Below are 19,246 nucleotides of genomic sequence, written 5' to 3' on the forward strand. Positions count from 1 at the left end.
ACACTACTCTTGACAAAAACTGATTATCAAAAGTTTTGCCTTTACATCCTAACTTTGCCTATTTTTGTAAAGTTTCTATTAAAATAAATGAAATAACTTTGACCTTTGTTTCTCTGTCCAAAACAAATGATTTTTTTAAGCTTCAGTACAGTTTAACCACATGGTTTATATACACAAGCAAACACATGCAATGCTTCTGACATCTTTAACCTTTATAGTTAGGGCAGAAGAATATAGGGAATTTTCAGATCCAACCCTTTAAATGTTTCAAGTACAAATTGTGTCCAGAGACTCAGCAGTGTCTGAGTATATATCACAATTGGAACAAAGCTGTATAGTTGTGTCATATCAAAGGTCCTAATGTTCACAACTTTGCCACCACCTTTTCACTTTTTTTTTCATACATAAGTGAAATCCAAGCATTTACATCACAGATGCTGTGTTGCACAGACATTTGCATATCATACGTTTCTTTCTTATTTGTTTTTTAGGTAGTTCATCCTTACTGGTTCTCACATTCTCACTGTGCTCTTTGGGTGTTCCACAGGGCAGCATTTTAGGTCCCCTACTCTTTGTTCTATACATAAACGATCTACCCAAAGTGCTCAACTTTTGAGTTCTCCTTTTATATGCCGATGATGTTGTAATGTTCCTGTCTGGCTCAAACACTGACACAACCATTGACAAACAAGTTAACCACCTAATGCTACATTCACACAGAACATGCGACGTGCAGTCTTCTTGAACTTGAATTTAGCCCATTCTGTTCACACTGCACAAGCAGGGAGGGGCCTCTTCTTCTTTTTGTTTTGCTACGATGTACTCACGCATGGACGCTGCCTGCAGTTGGAAAAGGCTTCGTGTGAAATGACCAAGCGGTCTAAGTCTTGGGAATCTTGCTCCAGGCTTTTTCTTTCATATTGAATTCTGGCCAGGCACAAACTGCAATTATTAATTTAACTCTTGGAACCTGAGAACAGACTTAAAAACTTGCATAGCGACGCATGGATGCGAGAGTTTTGAATGCGGGAGCCCAAAACCCAGGTTTACGGGCATTTGCACAGACTTTTCACTGAAAGTGGCAGCTTGAACCTGCGTTGACGCAGCCGGTGTGAATGTAGCTTGAGGTTTATATTCTGCTGAATGGGGATCTGCTGAAAAATAGTTTCAAACTGAGTCAGGCCTAATTAGTTTTTCATATTTTCCTGCTTGATAAAATAAATAAGCAAATAAAACTTCAAGTGCGCTTCATTTAGCAAACACAGGGAGCTTTAAAGGTTGAGCATACAGCAAGAACCACAAGCTCATTTTGAATATTTTCAACAATATTTCAATATTTTTAATATCATTTTCTATATTTTCAACTGTGGCATCAGCCGCTCAGTCAGTGATTTAATTCAAATATGCTCCAAAGTGACAGAGAAAAAGTCCCCTGCTGCATGTTCTTAGGTGGCCAATCTGCCTTTTTTTGGCAGATGTTTTAATTTTGTTTCCAAAACGAGTGTCATGCATTCTCTGGACTCACGGTCGTTGCACTGCGTTCCAGTGTAGGAGGTCATGGAGCAGTCGCAGGTGTAGTTCTCCCACTGCTGGATGCAGACGCCCATGTTGGCACAAGAGTCTTCCTGACAGGTGGTGCTGGGTCCTGCAGCAGATCCCCACATGAGCACAGAGATAAAAATCAGATCTGGGACTAGACTCTGAGACTAACCCTTCAGGCCCCGCTCATCATGTGTTGTTTGAGTGGTGCAACCAGCTGCAATCTTGTATTTTCTTTACCTGGATGACTGCATTTGGGCTGAATCATCTTTTTAATCTGTGCACGAAGCTGCACATTTCCTTAAAGGTGCATCTAGAAGTGCAGCTCAATGTCGCTAACTTTGCCATGCCTCTTTTTATACCTTCACATGACCAAACTTCTCTGTCCTCAATTGAAAGAAATAAAATGCAAAGACTTACCTGGTTTACATTTAAATGACGTGATGAGATGATGGATAGAACGAAACCAAAAAACAGGACTGCAGCTCAAACTGCCTCTTTTGATTCAAGTTTCATGCACGACTGACCTTAAGAAGCTAAATAAGCAAAGCTGTCTTCTGCACTGTGCAATATCGCCATCTAGTGGGAATGCAGTGCAGAACAAGCTGGATTTTGGCTGTCAGTGAAATGCTCTGACAGACGCTCGCTGAGCAAAACACAGACTGTCTCGATGTGATGAAGGCTTATGATGAAACATGGGCAGAACGAGGGTTAAATGACCGAGCAGTTGATCATGATTCACTGCAAAAACAGGGGAAAGAAGCGTTACAAAATCATACAGACACGTTTAATGAAAACACCAGAATGCGATGGGCAACCAATTGTGAATGATGAGACTTTATTTGGAAAAATAAACTAATAAACCATCACTTTATCACAGTGTGTTCAGTACAGTGATAAAAAACATCATCAAACCCATTCAGATTGTCACACTTATTCTCTGTTCAGAGGGAAACGTCAGCAAACGCATCCATTGGTCCAACGTGGAGCTCTATGAGTCTTCAAGAACATTCAGTAAACTCAGTGTCCAACGTAAGAAACGTCATGCAGACGAGACGATGTTGTGAAGGATGATCCAGAACAGCCATGGAAATTCCACAAAAGATGGAAACATTTTGTCCATTTGCTTGTTTCTGCAAAATGTTTCAAAGACCCGAGTTCATGGAGCTGCTGTATACCAGCAGCACGAGCAGCTGGAAAGCAACACGCACAAACGGCTTTGGCCACTGCTTTGAAAGCAAACTGCATGGACTGGGCTCCAGGTTTGGCCTGATGCAGATTGCATGACCAGAGGTAAGCTCCTCCGTTCACATGGAGGTCACATGTCCATGTTTCACTAAAGAACAACCCCAAACCACAGGCGTCCATTCAGCTTTTTATTTATTTATTTATATTTTACAGGTTAAATGTGGGTTCTAGAGAAGCGTTACGTCCTTTTACTAACTTCTAGGTTGTTTTATATTTATCCTGCAGTCATGCTGAAATGTTTGATCAAAGAAAATGGACCACAGCTCATTTTTTTGGTAATTCTGCAAACAGCTACCAATTTAAATCTTGTTCGATTTTATGAAGGAGGGGCCCATTTTCTGTTTTTTTTTCTTGTTTGTGTACCACAAAACTTTAAAGTCGTTTTGACTAATACCGTTAGCTGGCCAGAGACGCCGTGAGAAGGGACAGTTCATAGAGTGAAGAAGATCTAAATGCAGATGTTTGTTCCAGAATGCGACTGTGTCACTAAACATCAGACATCCGTTCACAATCTAAGGGTATACATGAATGTTATGTATCTTTAAATAATAAAAAAAACAAGTTCTACAAAAGGCATAAAAACAGAGCACCTGTTAGTTCGTTTCTTAAAAGTAGCTGACGTCACCGTGACAGGCGAGCCAATATGGCTGATAATGTGTGGAGGGGCAGACACGGGGACGCCTGATTTTCTAACTGTTGGTGAGTGAGGCAATAACTGCAGTAAGTAAGAGGGAGTGGGATCCATACAAATGCACGGTGGAGGAGCTGCTGTTAGCATTGAGCAGGAAGATGGGACTGTTGGAGCTGAAGTTGGAGTTGATTTTAGGGGTGTAGTAGTCTACGTCAGGCTGAGATCTGAGCGGCGGTGTACCTTCACATCCCCGCTCAATCTGCCCGCTGCGGAACAAGGCGTCGTTGAGAAGATCCGGCAGGCGCCCATTAAGGTCCACGGAGGCCAAGCAGCCCTGGAAGCCCTCTCTGGAAGCCACCAGCTTTGGCAGGCTGCCATACATGCCGGGACCGAGTCCTGCAATGAACAGATCCCCTGAAACGCACAGAGGGGAACAGACACAATTAATCAGCAGTGTTACGGTATATACCCCTTTCCTCCGCTGGTGAGTCCTCACACACCAGATGCGCCAGAGCAAACTGCAGGTTACCATGACAACGCGTTGCACCGCTCGGTGACGTTCTAAACTATATCCAAATTAAAAATAACAAGAATAAAGTACTAATATTTGATCTTATATTTCTTCCTTTCATAGGAGACCATTATATAAGTGGGATAATGCCCTTTGAGGGGACTATTATTGGAAATTAAAGGACTTCGCAGAAGCAACTGTCCTCTGCTTCACGGCGTCCATTGATCTCTGACATGGACACCTTGTCAGGCATTCTCACTTACATAGAAAGTAATAATAATTTAAAAAAGAACATATCTTTGTCTTTGTACCACATAAAAAATTCTTTAAAATTAAGTGAAAAAAACTGTGGTTTTGTAAGTTTTAATTGTTTTCTGTTCATAGATTAAGTTTGATGCAGTTTCCAGATGTCTCTGTGGCTGAAGACCGATAAGACAAACTGAGCGTTTTTAGTTTTGTTTTTCCTCCAGGTGGGGAGGAGTTTCTGAATCAGTTATTTACTGCTCATCCACTTAGTTCTAAAATTTGACAGAAAGGCCAGACTAGGAGCAGATGCATGGAGTGTTTTAGTATTCCACCTCCCAGGAAAACGAAATAATATGGAATGTGTCGGAAAAAGTTGACAAAAATATTACATTTCTTTTAGAACTTTGGAGTCTTTATATTAAAGTGTGTAACATTTATTGCACCAGTGGGTTGGTGTCTGTCAGGCAAAAATGTAGAGAAATGCTGAGTTCATGTGGTGTTGGAAGGATTGGAAAATGACTCTGAAAACACACATAAACATCAGAAAAAGAACAAATCTTCCAACACCACATGAATGCAGAGTAACTTTCTGCATCTAAACAGAGGTCAATTTATCTATAGTGCACCAGAATTAAAGAAAAGAAAAACAATACATAAATATAATTTATCCATGTTTGGTGAGCCCACCTTTCAGGTCCAGGTTCTTGGCTCCGTTGATGCTCTGACTTGTGCCCACAGCATCCACTTTCAGAGTGTGGGTGTTGCTGTTGTCCCGGGTGATGGCCACGTTGTGCCACTGGTTGTCATTGAGAGCCCTCTCGCTTTTGCCATTGATGAGGTTGGACCCGTTTCCAAGATCGAACACATAGTGGATGTATCTAAAAGAGAGAATGGATGAAGATTTGATGAACTGCGTTGAAAGTAATTGTTTTAAAACTACAAGAACACCTCCAGAGATGGGATTTTTTTTCCAATTTAAATGAAAAAGCTTATTGTTTGGATGCCCTGTCATTAACCAACAGAGCAAAGAATACTTTACTGCATCATTTTGTAAATCTAAACTGACTTTCTTCCAGAATTTGAATTGACCACACGTACATTTTAAGTAACAAGGTAATAAAAAAGAACTTGTACTTTCTTTGTTTACTTTTAGCTGTCAGTTATTTGATTGTTGTATTTTATGGAAGCAATTCTGTAGCATAATTAAATATAAAAGTCAAAACCAGAAATGCTTTTTAATTTTCAAAATGAAGCTGCATTTTTCTGACTCAAAATTAAAATGAAAAAGCAATACTTCAAAATGCTTTTTCATTTTATACTTAAAAAACGCTTATTCTGTGTCATAATTAAAACGAAAATGCAAATAGGGGATTGCATTTGCATTGAAACATCCACCCTGCGAACATTGTCGCAATAATCATTTCAAGAAAGCATTTCCAGCGAGGAGGCGGAGCGATGACGTCACTGCTTTCTCTGCGGTCCGGCTGCTAAGAGACAGACAGACCAGGAGCAGTGTATCTTTGTGTTAGCGGCAGAGAAGCTGGCTTTGTGGTGGTTGTGAACTGCTGATGATTTTACACAGCTTCTTGGACTACCAAGCAGCTTTCTAAATGCTTTCTCGAAATGATTATTGCGACAATATTCACAGGGTGGATGTTTAATTTTGAGTCATTTGATGCAGTTACATTTTGAAAATTAAAAAGCATTTCTGTTAATTCATTTTAATAGTCAAATTAGACATTTCTAAATGAATTATGCTACACATTTACCAGAGAACCTTTAGAAAATGAAATGTCAAATACCATTTTCATCATCATTTTAATTAAGTGACAGAATAAGCAGTGTTAAAAAAGAAAATGAAAAAGCATTTTGGTGGATTGCTTTTTCATATTAATTTTGAGTCAAAAAATGCAGCTTTATTTTGAAAATTAAAAAGCATTTCTGGTTTTGACTTTTATTTTTAATTATGCTACAGACTCGCTTCCATAGTATTTGGATTGTCTTAATAACTTTTATGTTTACATCCAGGTTTTTAACAATCAGCCTTAACAAGACAATCCAAAAAAGTTGAATGCTTAAATTTTGGTCTAAATATGTAAACAAAAAAAGACAGAAAAGAAAATAAGAGTCACATGTAAAGAAATCTCTTCAGAACTTCACTAAGACAAAATCCTTCCAAAGACATTTATTTTACCCAACAAAATGGAAATGTTATTTTTCATTTTGTCCATAAAGCTTTTATTTTTCAGAATAAAACCAACCCCTTCACCAGCTCCACAGCGATGAAATCATTGCCGTCTCCAGAGTTGAAGAGGATTATACCGTCTGGAGAGGTGGTCTTGAACTGGAAGAAGAGGTGCATGGATGTGTAGGCCTGCAGGGTGGCCAGGCTCAGATAGCTGCTCTTGGACTTGAAGGTGACTGGATCGGCAATAATGGAGCGAACCCCAAAGCGAGCATTGAGCTCACAGAAATCAATGTCACCATTTTTGCACAAGTCAATGTAGAGCATGCCGTTAAACCTGATGGAAGGAGGAGAGCAGTCAAATGAACTTCCGTCAAAAAAGACTGATCTTTTTTACCCAGAGTCCTAAAAAAACACATATGGATAAATATATCATGCTTTGTAGGTTCTAAGGCAGGCACGACCAAAGTGTTGCTTGTGGGGCCAAATGTGGCCCACAATCAATTCTGATCTGGCCAGCAGCCCTTTTCAAAGAAATATACCCAATATGGCCGCCAGCACTGTTGGCAGAAGGAGAAAAGACATGCAACCAAAACAGCAATTTCATGTTTCACCAGAGGATGGCAGCAGAGCTGCGGCCACACTCAAAAGCTCCACCCTGTTAAATTTGGTCCCGTCAAGACAATGATGAAGTAAAAGAATGCAGATTGCATTTTGTATGCTGAAATAGCATGATAATAACGGACAATGCAAAATGCTCTGCAAAACAACTACAAACGTGGAAATCTGGTTATAGCTGCTGGGCTTCGGTGGTTGTCCACACAGGTGCTGCATTTAAAGGGTTTTTCACTCCTTCATGATCATTTCACTGTTAATTAAATAGTTGTTCACATTAGAGAAATGGTACAGAATTAATTTAAGCTGTTTAAAGACCCACTCTCATGAAAAAACAACAACGTGCTTTTGGTGTTTTTAATTCTTAAAGCATTTTCCTAATGATAGCAAACATACAGTATAGAAGCTCAAATATGCATTTCTTAGTGGTTCTTTATTCAAATCATTGTGAATCAGGACCAGAGGAAAAATGCTGTTAGAAAAAAGGCATATTTGTGACTCCGCTGCATTCTACTTGATTCGGATGCATCCACTTTTAGACAGATAGATCCATGTCTGTCTTTGTTTTCCTCGTCTGACCTGGAATCTGGATCTAAACTGTACGGCTGATGGCTCCGATATTGCTCGTCATTTTTGTTGCACCAGTTATGTTAGATTGCGGGTGGGAGGGGCTCTGAGCCAGCGAGTGTTTAGACAGAGAGCTCTGAACAACGGGGAGGGTGAGGGGGGTGAGGTTAGTCTGATCAAATGGTCCCGCCCACAACTTAGAGGTGAATTTCTAACTGTCACTCTGCAAAACAAAACTGTTTTTGTTTCGTTTTGTTTTGCTTTTTTTCTGGTAAAATCGGAATAATTTACATTAAAAGTCCACTGGAAGCGCTTTGAAAACAGATCAAAAGGGTTGGAGTGGGTCTTTAAGCTCGTCGGTGGATTTTAAGCTTCTCTGACATCTCAGTTTTTTTGTGTAACATGTCCTTCAAATATGAAAAATCAGCGTAATTTTCGCAGAATGAAAGTTAGGTTACCTGTAAAGAAATTAACCCCATTAAAATAATCTGATTTTTTAAAAAAAGATGATTTTATGCCAACAGTTAAGACATTTCCATTTGGAAAGAACCTGAAAACCTCGCCAAATATGGCCCTCCTTATAAAGTCTGGACACCCCTATCCTAAAGAGGTAACGCTTTCTTTTACAGTACAGTACTAACAGTGTACTTAAGTGGTATTTACATGATACTTATTGTGTAACTAAAGTTTTGGATGTGTTATTCTTTTTTAACAAATGTCAGCTTAGTTTTTTTTTTTTTTCTTTCCGTTGATAGCTCTTTGGAAAGACGTCACGCCTAAAACATTTAAAAAGTGTACCTGAGGCTCTGCAGATGACCTATGAAGCTCGACGGAATGGTGGAGACAAAGCGGCGCTCCGTCATGACGCCCGTTTCAATGTTGTGGAACTCCAGGCGAGTGTGATCGCCCACCATTTGTCCTGGAAATGGGGAGGGTGGAGGGGATGGGTTGAAAAGAAAGACACAAAAACGAAAAGAAAAGAGAACACTGTCTGACACTAACACAAAAGGGCTGATTTAAGGAGAAAATTACATTAACAGTATTAGATTACTGCAAATTGTCACTACAGATTCATAGCTACACTTGTTTTCTATCATATCATCTGGCACTAGCGGCAACAGACCCCAGCATGGTGCAGTTACACTGACAAGGCAACACTGAAAGCATTTCCAGGTATGTACCTTCAGCTACATCATCGTCAACCGTTAGCTTGTAGGTTTTGCCGCGGCGCACCACACGCACTGTATGCCATTCATTATCATTGAGCTTTTGCCCGGCATACAGGGTCTCCGGTCCCTTGCCTGAGAACAATGGTCAGTCACAACGTTAAGGACATGCTGAGGCTCAAACCAAACCTTTGTTTTCCCATCAGTCAGTCTGGACGGAGTCGGTGACATAAATTCTGGGTAGTGGCTTTGCCGCCGAGAAACTGTCAGAATGGAGGTTTCTTTTTAGGGAAACAAAGGCTTGGTTGGGTCAGAACACAACAGTGGTATACAGAAATGCAAAATATTTATCACAAATTAGAGAAAGTTACTTTAATAATTTCAACCCTCTCTTAACTGCAACTTGAAGCAACAAAAACTAGTATTATTGTTTAAAAATTATTTGTAACTGTCTGTTGAAGACCAAAAAGGTTTTGTCATTGCCTCTTCTGACCCCATTTGCTGCCATTTAGTTTTAAATTGAAACTAACACTATTGTTAGAAATCTGTTAAAAATCAGAAGACCTAGCTTCAAACTAGCTTTTGAGCAAATGTTTTTTCTAGCAACCCGCTGAAGCGAAAGACTGTCTTTAGTGAAGCCAGGTCCCAACAAACTATCAGAGCCTTGCACAGACAAAGACAGCATGTTCAAATATCCATTACTGAGACTAGTTTGGATTTAAAAGGTAAAATGTAAAAAATAAAATCAAAAACACAGGAAGAAAGTATTCTTTTTTTGATTCTAGTATTACTCATGACTGCTCCTTACCAGGGAATGAGGTTAAATCAGGCTCAGATCAACAGCAAATGCCACATCTTTTATCATCCTACAGAAAAAGGGCTTTTCCAAAACCTCCAAGTCCATCATTCTGAGGATGGAAAGTGGAAAAACTCACAACAGCTCTTTTCAGGAGTGGATCTCTCAACAACTTTAGTTCAGGAGCAAAGCCGTGAAAAACACCAGATCCACAAGAGCTTCTTCTTTGTTATTTAACCAGATAAAACCCATTGAGCTCAAGATCTCTTTTTCAAGGGTGAGCTGGCCAGATGCAGCGGAAAAACTGAAGGCTTGTTTCCCAAACATGAGGAACATGAAGATAAAAAAAATGTCATTAGAGATTGTTTGAAGAAGAGAACGGAGTTACGAAGAAACAAAACCAAGCAGTGCCTTACAGACAAAAGTCATCTGTGTGCTCAGGGAACGCCACTCAGTTCTGGTTTAGACTTCTTAGACTCTGCAGGCCTCAGTTTTCATGTTAACCAGCAAAGTCCACAAAAGCAGAATTAGAAAAAGATAGTTTTTTTTTTTTTGACTGACTAATTTTTTAATGAAATCCTCTGGAGATCTCAAAGCAAACATCAAAGATGCTTGATCGATGTCATTACACAAGACCAAGTGGAGATTTCAGAAATGGAAAGTGCCACATTAGAAGAAGCAATCAAAGAGTAAATTCAGCAACCAAGCAAGGAGGTGGAGGGGTCATGATGTGGGTTTGTTTAGCAACCACAAGATCTGGACACCTTGACGTAAACAACCTGTGCAGTAGATCATGTTATAAAAAAGCGCTACATTCTACGGCGAGCCTTTGAAAAGTTGAGCGAAAACCAATGAGAAGTGGATTGATGATCACCTGAGTTTACATGTTTCTCATTTACCACCTGGTAAGAATCAGACTTTGTAGTTTTGATCTAAATAAGATTTCTTTTGTCAGAACACATCTCATTCTATTCCTTAAGTTGGTCCAAATTACACATCAGAGAAAGTATTACACAGCTATGATATTTAATTTAATACGTTTAACGTGTCTGTACTTGAATCTCTGTTAGGGCGGAAGGAAGTATTCTTTTGACCATGCTTTTAGTAAGAAAATAAATTAGATAAAGAAACAAAAGATAGATCAAGAGCACATCAACATCCCATCAACATACAGAGCAAAATGAAACTTGAGTGTTAACTTACTGGAGTTACAGTTTATCCTGATACAGTCTAGATGGGGAAGAATAAATGACAGATGAAATTGCATCCTTCAAGGTTACTGCTGCAGACATCCAAAAACAAAAAGTCCACCCTTCCGGGGACGTACACATGCGGCAGGGCGGCCATTTCGTGCCTGCAGTCTTACAATTTGACTTTTGGACATGAAAACATGGAACATCACTCAGAACATTACCAAATGTCAATTCATATCATTTGTGTTACAAGAGATTAAACTTGATGGATCAGTTCATGTATTTATACTAAAATGGCCACTTCTGTTACCAGCTACGCAGCTTTTGCAACCCAACACTGCGTTGTTGATGTAAACCCACTCATGGCAGAAGAGTCGGTGACTCTGGCTCCAAACCTCTGCTCCAATAAAGCAGTTCCAGTCTTTCGAAATTGAAAAACAAATCTGACTTTTTTTTTTTTTTTTTTGGATTAGAGAACAGAGCAGATTTTTATGATCTGAAGTCAGAACAGCTGCTGGGTTGGTCGGCGCGTGGCTGGTGGTTTCATGTGTCGTCAACCGCAACAGAAAAGTGGGAGCAAACAGCCGCGATCCAATCAGCACCAGCACCATGCAGAGGCACCGGATCCCCAACCATATGATGCTACGCCTGCATGTGACCCTAACAGCTGAATCTACGACAGGCTTTAAAGTAAAAGCACTTACAGACACTGCATCTATACCAGCTAAAGACTAAACACTCATACAAGTTCAAAGTCTACAGTCTGCCTTACTGGAATTAATGTTTTTGTAGAATATAAATCATTTGATTGTAAACCAACCGATGTGTCTCGGCTTTGAAACTAGTAGATAAAAACAGGTGAAAGTTTTTAGCCTTTTTTCTTTTTTGATCTATGTTTTAAAGATTGGACCTGGACTCGTATGGGGTCGCAGCCAACTGCAGGTTTTGCTGGGCTCTGTTCTCGGGCTGTTCGCCTGACGGGCCGCAGGCTTAAGGCCTTTGAAGGGGTGAATACCATCTTTTGACAAAGCATGGAGGGAGATGGAGCTGACTGGGAAATGAAGAGAACAAGACACTGAAGTAAAAAAAAAAAAAAGCACACAGTTCCAATAAAGATACTGTAGTTAGCAAAGGAAAACTCAAACAGAAGAATGACTCCAAGTTGGTCACAAAAAAAACAGGTTAGTGAGAAACACCTGAGAAGTGTCCTCTAACAGTTTGCTGTCTGATGAACTGAGGATCCTTAGAGGTATGTCTCAGATCTGAGCACACATCAAAGACCTACACCTGTCTTAAGATATCTTTAAATTGCAATTGCTTTGGTTTTCCATTTTAAATCTGAGCCAAATCCCAAAACTATTCAATTGCCACATATACTGTGTGCAGAAACCACATGAATGCCCATGCATGAGTTAAAAACGGCAGTCCTGCCTGGAACTGAAAGGAACTTACAGATCAGTGGTATGAAGAACAGATGATGACTCAAAAAGTGGAGTGGAGACGTTACCGCTCAGCAGTAAGCCATCTCAGGTGAAGGTGGAGGTGTGGAGGCTGATGGGAGTGGGCGGGGGTATACGATACCTAAGTTGACTGTGAGTTTGACTCGACTTCCATCCAACTCCAGCCGGAGGGTGTCAGCAGAGTCCTGCGAGGTGGTGGCCATGAGGAGGCCGTAAGCCCGCTGGGAGCGGAAGCGCAGCGACACGTCCTCCGCCTCGGTGTGCATGACATTCGGCATCACCACCTTCATGTGCATGCTGCCGTCATAGGAGAGAATAGACGCTTCTGCAAGAGAAAAGTCGGCAACACATATGGAGTCAGGTGAGGGTGCTTTGAGAAAGCTCAACCCTTTATGGAAACCACAGAAACATTTAGGGCAAACTGACAGTAGAAAAAAGGGACACTTTAGCTTTAGAACCATTGATGGTATAATGTATAACTGGACAAATTGCATGTGACGTCATCCATAGAAAATGCCTTTTCTTTCAGGTCCAAACAAATGAAATCAATTCAGACGCCATTTTCTGCCACATGTCCATCGCCATGTTGGAACCAGACGATTAGTCTGTCTACATGTCTATGGCAACCACACTCTCCGATCGGGAGTGAGCATGTTAGAAGGCCACACCCCTATCCCTGAAAGCAGGCTCAGGAGAATGTGTCAATCAAACGCTTTGCCTGTTCGACACAAGACCACCTAATTTTATAGAGGCATCTGATCGGTCAGTTTATTACTTGAATAACTTGTGGTACAGCAGACATATCATGAAAACAAAAATTAGGATTAGCAAGAATGTGTTAATAACAGGGAGTAGAGCAAGAATGGTTATTTGGACTAAGACAACAACTAAGAAATAGCTGTTCATTTCTCCAAAGATACCTGTAGGATTTCAGCTTTTTGGGACCAGCCGGTACTTCCTATTTGGAACACAAGGGGGACGGGGTCGCTCAGTTAAATTCTCATTTACTGCCAATGTTTGAAACCCATGTAGACCAAATTTCTATCTCATATTTATTGACAACGATCCAATCTCACTTTTGCCTCAGTCACAAATGCCCTTACAGGTGAATACGGGCTTTCTCTGGGCAAGAAAATGGGCAAACCGGTGCAGGGCACACAGGTGGCCTATACAAAATTTTAAGATTGTAGTCAACTCGGTGAGCCAACAATGTTCATGCACATTTTTTTTCTAAGGCCACAAGGGAGGGTAAAGTAGGTGAGATATAATTTTTTTTATGCTCTTTAACCCTTGTGCTATCCAATGGGGTCAAGATGACCATTGATGTGTTCTCCCTACCATGACAAAGGTGGATACGGGTGGAGAGGATTTCATGTAATCCATGGACACCAGTGAAGATCAGAAATTATTGAAGAAAAAAGTTCAGCGCACTGTCTAGTGGGTCTAGATGACCCCACTCTCTATGTTAAAGTGCCTAGGATAGCACAAGGGTTATGTGATACGTGCATACTCATTTTGGACAGCTTGACTGTTAGGAGCATGGTTAGAGCTTGGTCACATTCTACAGGCGTCCTCCGCGCACCTGCATACCCCCTGCATCCAACATAAGATATAGTGTGGCGGAAGGTCACCATACAACAGCATCATCCGTACATCATAAGCGCGCGCCCCTTGCATTCTCCTTAGAAATACGTCAAGATACTACGCGCACAACAATGGTACGTTCCTTATCTTGACACACTTGCGGTCCCCTAAAGATGCAGCCGCTCATCCCTACAACCCTCCATGAACCCGGACAACCCAAAAAACTGTTGCACCCACATACGTCAATCCCCCATGACTAAGGCCTTGAATGCAAGACACACATTATTTATTTCACAGTCCCTCCACTGGAGTTAAGTTTGATATAAGACTGGAGACTTATACCACTTTTTTGATCTGTAATTCTGTTTTCTGTGGGCTGTTGGCTCCTCTTTTGTGAGTCACTTTAGATAAAAGCTTCTGTTGAATGACTATATTGAGAATATTTTTTAATGCTATTTTCCAAAGGACAACCAATGAATCTTCATAACTCGATGGCTCCCCATCCTGCCCTCTCTGTGTGCTGAGGAGTCTGGCAGCCGCTGTTATTTTGCTGCTATTGATCAGACGTGATTATTTTTCCTGTCACAAATACTTAGTTTGATAAATGATCAAATAAAGTGCTGAAGCTTTAAATGCCCTCCAAATGTCCTTTTGTGTTGCTCTCTACATAAAGAGAGCAGATTTTACCACTAGGGGGAGACACAATCCACTTGTTTATCTATTACAGGCCATTGTGTTCCCATCCTGGTTCTCAGAACACCCCACACTGATGATATGATTGTTTTTTTAGCTCCACTTTTTAAAAGCCTGTTTCATTTCGAGGCAGAGCTGAAGAAAATTGTTCAAAGGCAATGCATTGTGGTCTATGTTTGCCCAATCTGGTGAGCATTGATGCACACTGGTTCTGGGGCAATGAATTTTGGAATTGTAGATTCGGACTGCTCTACAAAATGGTGAACGCAAGGAATTCAGACATAGCGTTGCGTTTCAAGCATTTACACAAGTAAGAAATGTGCTAATTGTAAAATTTAAACACTAAAAATTGACACTTTCATATTCAAATATGCAAGTAAAATTAGGAAATTATAGATTACCGTAAAACTCAGAGTGCGCTGTAGTATAACTGTATAATTGTCTCTGCAGCACATATAAGCATGAAGTCATGTGTGTGTTAACCTTTGTGTTCACATGTCAGTTTTTTGTGTTTGTGAAATCTGGAGGCTCAGGCGCTGATGTCTAATTGACAAGGTGTCACAGAGCAGGAGCGCTGTAATGAACACAGTTTAAGCTCTTATTACAGCTCTGACTTGGCTGTCACATTAACTCTGACATGTCATATTTCTTGGATGCAGCTGTGCCTGTGTGGCGACCCGCATGTCAGTGAGCCCAGGAGACTCAAAACTGACCTACATCATTGTAAAAGAGCCAACAGCAGAGCATCACTGGGTCCTGCACTTCCAGAAAAGACATTTCTTCCTTAATTAGTATTAAAAAAATTAGCAATTAGCTCAAAACAATGGGAAAAACACACACAAAAACGGACGCTCTCCTATCTACATTTATTGAAGAAATTCCTTTGTGTCTTAAAATGGCCGAGACACAACTCCACCCTTCTCTCCTGTTTTATATGCACACATCTATATATATGCAAATGATTCATCCTGCACTGCTGCTGCTGGTTCCCAGCTCTGCTCACACACGGTGAACCAGCTGACACTCCGCCTCTGTTATCACAGCAAATCAGCTCTACATCGTAGAACTGGACGACTTCTGCGCAGTCCATGAGTCTGAACAGATACACATTCTGTGCTCCTCTGCAACAACAACACAAACAGAGCCGTGTTTGTCTAGGCAACACAAACACAAATGTTTGTTTTCTGATTCAAGATTTCCAAACCACATAACGTTTTTTTAAGGATTCAATTCGTATCATTGGTGACAGGTTTCATTTTTTTTTTTTTTTTTTTTACAGTCGCCCGCTTTAACTCATTTCGCCTTAGAATTTAAACACTTAACTCTGACTTATAAGGTGTTAAGGTTTTGTCTTAACTAAGTAGAAAACTTACCACAAAGCAAATAAATAGGTTTTGCAGATGGCGAGCTATAAGCACTGAACTGAAAACATTAGGGGAAAATGAGAGCCACTGTCCTGAGATGAGATGTAAAGGTCTTAAAGAACAAATCCTCCACAGTTCTCCACAGCAAGCTTCACGTTACCATAAATATACTATTGTTCCAGATTAATCTCCAACAACATTTCACAGATTTGCAACTAAATTTCAAAATGTCCGAAACGCTGAATCATAGGAAAGAAACTTAAGTTCTTGCGGAACCACTTTATTTTGTGCAAATTACTTTCTCCCTTTGTTCTGTTATTCATCGTTTTCTTTTCCAAATGTTATTTTTACTGTCGTTTTAAGTCTTGGGTGTTCTTGAAATTAAAAGACTTGGCCGCTCCTTTGTCAGTTCAGTCAACATATTGCATATCTGATTAGCTTACTGTCAGAAGTCAGAACTGAGTGGGGTCATTCGTCTGGTCCTGTCAGTGTTTCCCAACTCTGCTCCTGTCCAGCACTTTTTCCATCCAATGCACCTCTAATGACTGCCATCATCACGTATACTGATGAAGGTTCAATCATGGCATCTGGTCTTAAAATTGAATCGGTTCGTTCAAAAGGGTCCCAAGTCCACAATTTTTTTCAAAATAGAGATATTACATGTTCTATGGCCTTCAAGGGTAAAGCTATCTAATTATGTGCAAAAAAGTCCCAAGTCTGTTGTAATATATAGACCATGCTTGACATTTAAAATGTATTAAGTGCAAAATTCCCGGACTTGGGTCTCTCTTGCATGGGTTTTGCTTTATCCCATAGATGGCAGCACTAGTTATTTAATATGGCAGTTCCCCTGTTTATCCCTTGTGCTATCTTAGATGACCCCACCCTTACATTGACGTGTTATTCCTACCATGACAAAGGTGGATAAAGGTGGAGAGATTTGATGCAATCCAGTGAAGATCACAAATCATTGGAGAAAAAAGGTTCAACACACTGTCTAGTGGGTCTAGATGACCCAACTCCCAACGTTAAAGTGCCTAGGATAGCACAAGGGTCAATTCAAGAAGGGCCCAAGTCCAGAGACTTCAGTTTGTTAGTCCTCTGAAATGATAAAGGTGAGGTGCTTCATATTATAGCATTTGTAAAATCATTTCCTGGAAAAGCAAACATCTTGGACTTGGGCCCCTTTTGAACTAATCGATTCAATTTTCCTTCTTTGAAGTGTTTCACCGTTCATCCAAGTGGTGTAATCCGTCTGAGTGATTATGCTACTGATGAGTGATTTTTCTTTTCATGAATTTGTCAAATGCAGCTTTTACTCAGGTGGCAGGGGGCAGAGGGGGAGAGTGAGGGGCCTGAAACATTAAGCCGGGTCAAAAGGAGGCGGCAAGGATTCGGGAGGGTATAGAACCTGTTTCCCACAATGCCACTAGCAGCTTTAATAATTGGCTAAAATCTATACACACAGATTTGACATCTTCCTTCCTTGCATTGTATTTTTGTTTTCTGCTAAAGTACAACACATACTGATTTGCCTTCATCATATTTGAACTCCATTCTTCCCTCAAGCTATTCTAAAATATTACGAAGAAAGAATTGGACCTCTAATGTAACTCTAACTCCTTCATAATAATAATAATAATAATAATGAAGGAAGAAAGAGATACAAATATTTAGTGTATAAACAGCCCTGCCTCAAAAGTGAGCCTTCCTGCTGTCATTTTTAAGTGGATGCATCTAAACCCTGTAAATCAAGGTAATTAGACCAACTGGAGAATGGCTTCATATCTCAGGCTAGTGAGATATATTTTTCCATTTGAGCGCCGATATATCCGCGGCTCCATTACTGAAGGCGTTAAGTCCCAGGGCTGCAGTTCTTTATTTCTCTGGACAAATTGTCTGAAGTCAGAGCAAAGACAAACGGCAGGTGAGGCTGTGCACAAAAACAACTGCTGGGCAAAATACACAGCTGCCAAGATATGAAAGCTGCCATGAAGCACAAACGTCTCCCACCTCTTCATCACACAGCAATGACCAATTTTCCAAAGGGAAGGGTGGTGTGGTAAAAGTTAGCAAAGCCAACCTTGACTGAAACCCAGCTGCACTGCGATCTTAAACCCCATCCATGATAATTTATGCCTCATGGTCCAAATCTGCGTCTTTTCCCTTTCATTTATGGTCATTAACATGAACATATTCACATTTAAACTAAGTGTGTGTGATGAAAGTTTGCCCAGATCATATATTGTATTCTCGCTTCTGAAGTTCTTACCACAGACTTTCCAACAACTTTAAAATAATTTTACTATAATAGAAAACTGTGAAAGCAAATAAAGCAAGAATTCTCTGAGAAATACTTAGAAATATTTTTGAATGTACTGACTACCAAAACTTCTGAACATAACAGTAAAAAATTAGAAGTAGTTTAGGAATTAAAACTTAAGCATATGAGCACCAACATGATTCCATACAAACTCCTAGCTTTATGAAAAAAAAAAAAGTTGAAGCGCTTTATAACATAAACCTTTAAGTTGTAAATTTTGGATTTCACTTTTTTTCAACTGCTAAGGATTTGGCTTTAAAATCGATTTGTTTAGCTTGGAAAACCACTATAGTTTAAACCTTTATCTGTTAAAAGCCAAATGTAGCCTTAGTTTTAAGCAGCCTTCTATGCACTAAACACATCTGAAGACCCTCTGAGGACAATAGTCAATTTGTAAGGGACGCAGTTAGGAGGTCTTTTGTCACTCTGACTCCTTCTGGGCTTCTGTTCTTGCTGAGATGTTTTACGAGTTATGCTTATTAGGTAAGACTTAGTTTGTGCACATAAAAAAAAAAAAACGCATCTGCTTACCTCTTTCACAGGTGCGTGACCAGTAGCCAGTGCCTGTACAGTCACAGATGAATCGATTCCAGCCTTCTTTGCAAATGCCGCGGTTCTTGCACGGGTAACTCTCACACTGCTTGCCTGTCTGTTTGTCACACGAGGGCTTGATGCCAGCGCCATTTTGTGCCTCAGCAATTTGACGGATGTCTTTGCTTCGGCCGTCGATGAAAAGGTCCCGGACACAGCCCACGTAGCCGTAGTTTAGCATCGCAGTCCAGAGTTCGGTGGGTAGGATGAGTTTGGTGCGATCGGTTGGAAGCCCTCCTAAGTACATGTCCCCCTCCAGGTCCAGTATCTCACTCTCACCACTGGCTGTAAAAGGGGTTCTTCTGCTGTTTACAGAGATGGTGCCTAAAGATGGAAGGGAAACCCGTCAAACACAATAAGAAGAAAGTGTCTCGATAACCAAAAACAAAAATCGCAAAAATATGATGCAATAGGCACCCCCACTCCTGGGCTTGTTCACAAACTGTACCCTGTTTCCCTTTTTTTCTTAGATGCTGTCACTTGTGATGTAGAAGTTGATGTATGGCTGTGACCTTGGTCTATCACAGAGCAGCT

General features: G+C 40.5%; 1 protein-coding gene across 13 annotated transcripts in view; it reads right to left on the reverse strand.

Annotated features, from left to right (window-relative positions):
• The window catches only part of nrxn3a (neurexin 3a), a 166,985-nt gene that overhangs the window by 43,281 nt on the left and 104,458 nt on the right, over positions 1-19,246 (reverse strand). For 11 of the 13 annotated variants that reach the window (XR_002292952.3, XR_002292950.3, XR_002292951.3 and 8 more), the window contains exons 10-18: positions 18,653-19,036; positions 12,279-12,482; positions 10,708-10,734; positions 8,724-8,843; positions 8,341-8,461; positions 6,437-6,697; positions 4,863-5,053; positions 3,659-3,832; positions 1,526-1,645 (exon numbers count right to left, since the gene is read on the reverse strand). Coding sequence is in view for 9 of the 13 variants with exons in the window: in XM_020713760.3 (XP_020569419.1) it covers positions 1,526-1,645; positions 3,659-3,832; positions 4,863-5,053; positions 6,437-6,697; positions 8,341-8,461; positions 8,724-8,843; positions 10,708-10,734; positions 12,279-12,482; positions 18,653-19,036 (1,602 nt within the window). In the remaining 4 variants the exon portion in view is untranslated. The remainder of the gene's footprint in view (positions 1-1,525; positions 1,646-3,658; positions 3,833-4,862; positions 5,054-6,436; positions 6,698-8,340; positions 8,462-8,723; positions 8,844-10,707; positions 10,735-12,278; positions 12,483-18,652; positions 19,037-19,246) is intronic. The other 2 variants (XM_078941124.1, XM_078941123.1) reach the window with 1 other exon arrangement.

The sequence above is a fragment of the Oryzias latipes genome, chromosome 22, assembly GCF_053564925.1.
Source record: "Oryzias latipes strain Hd-rR chromosome 22, Olatipes_Hd-rR_3.1".
Taxonomy (NCBI): Eukaryota; Metazoa; Chordata; class Actinopteri; order Beloniformes; family Adrianichthyidae; genus Oryzias; species Oryzias latipes.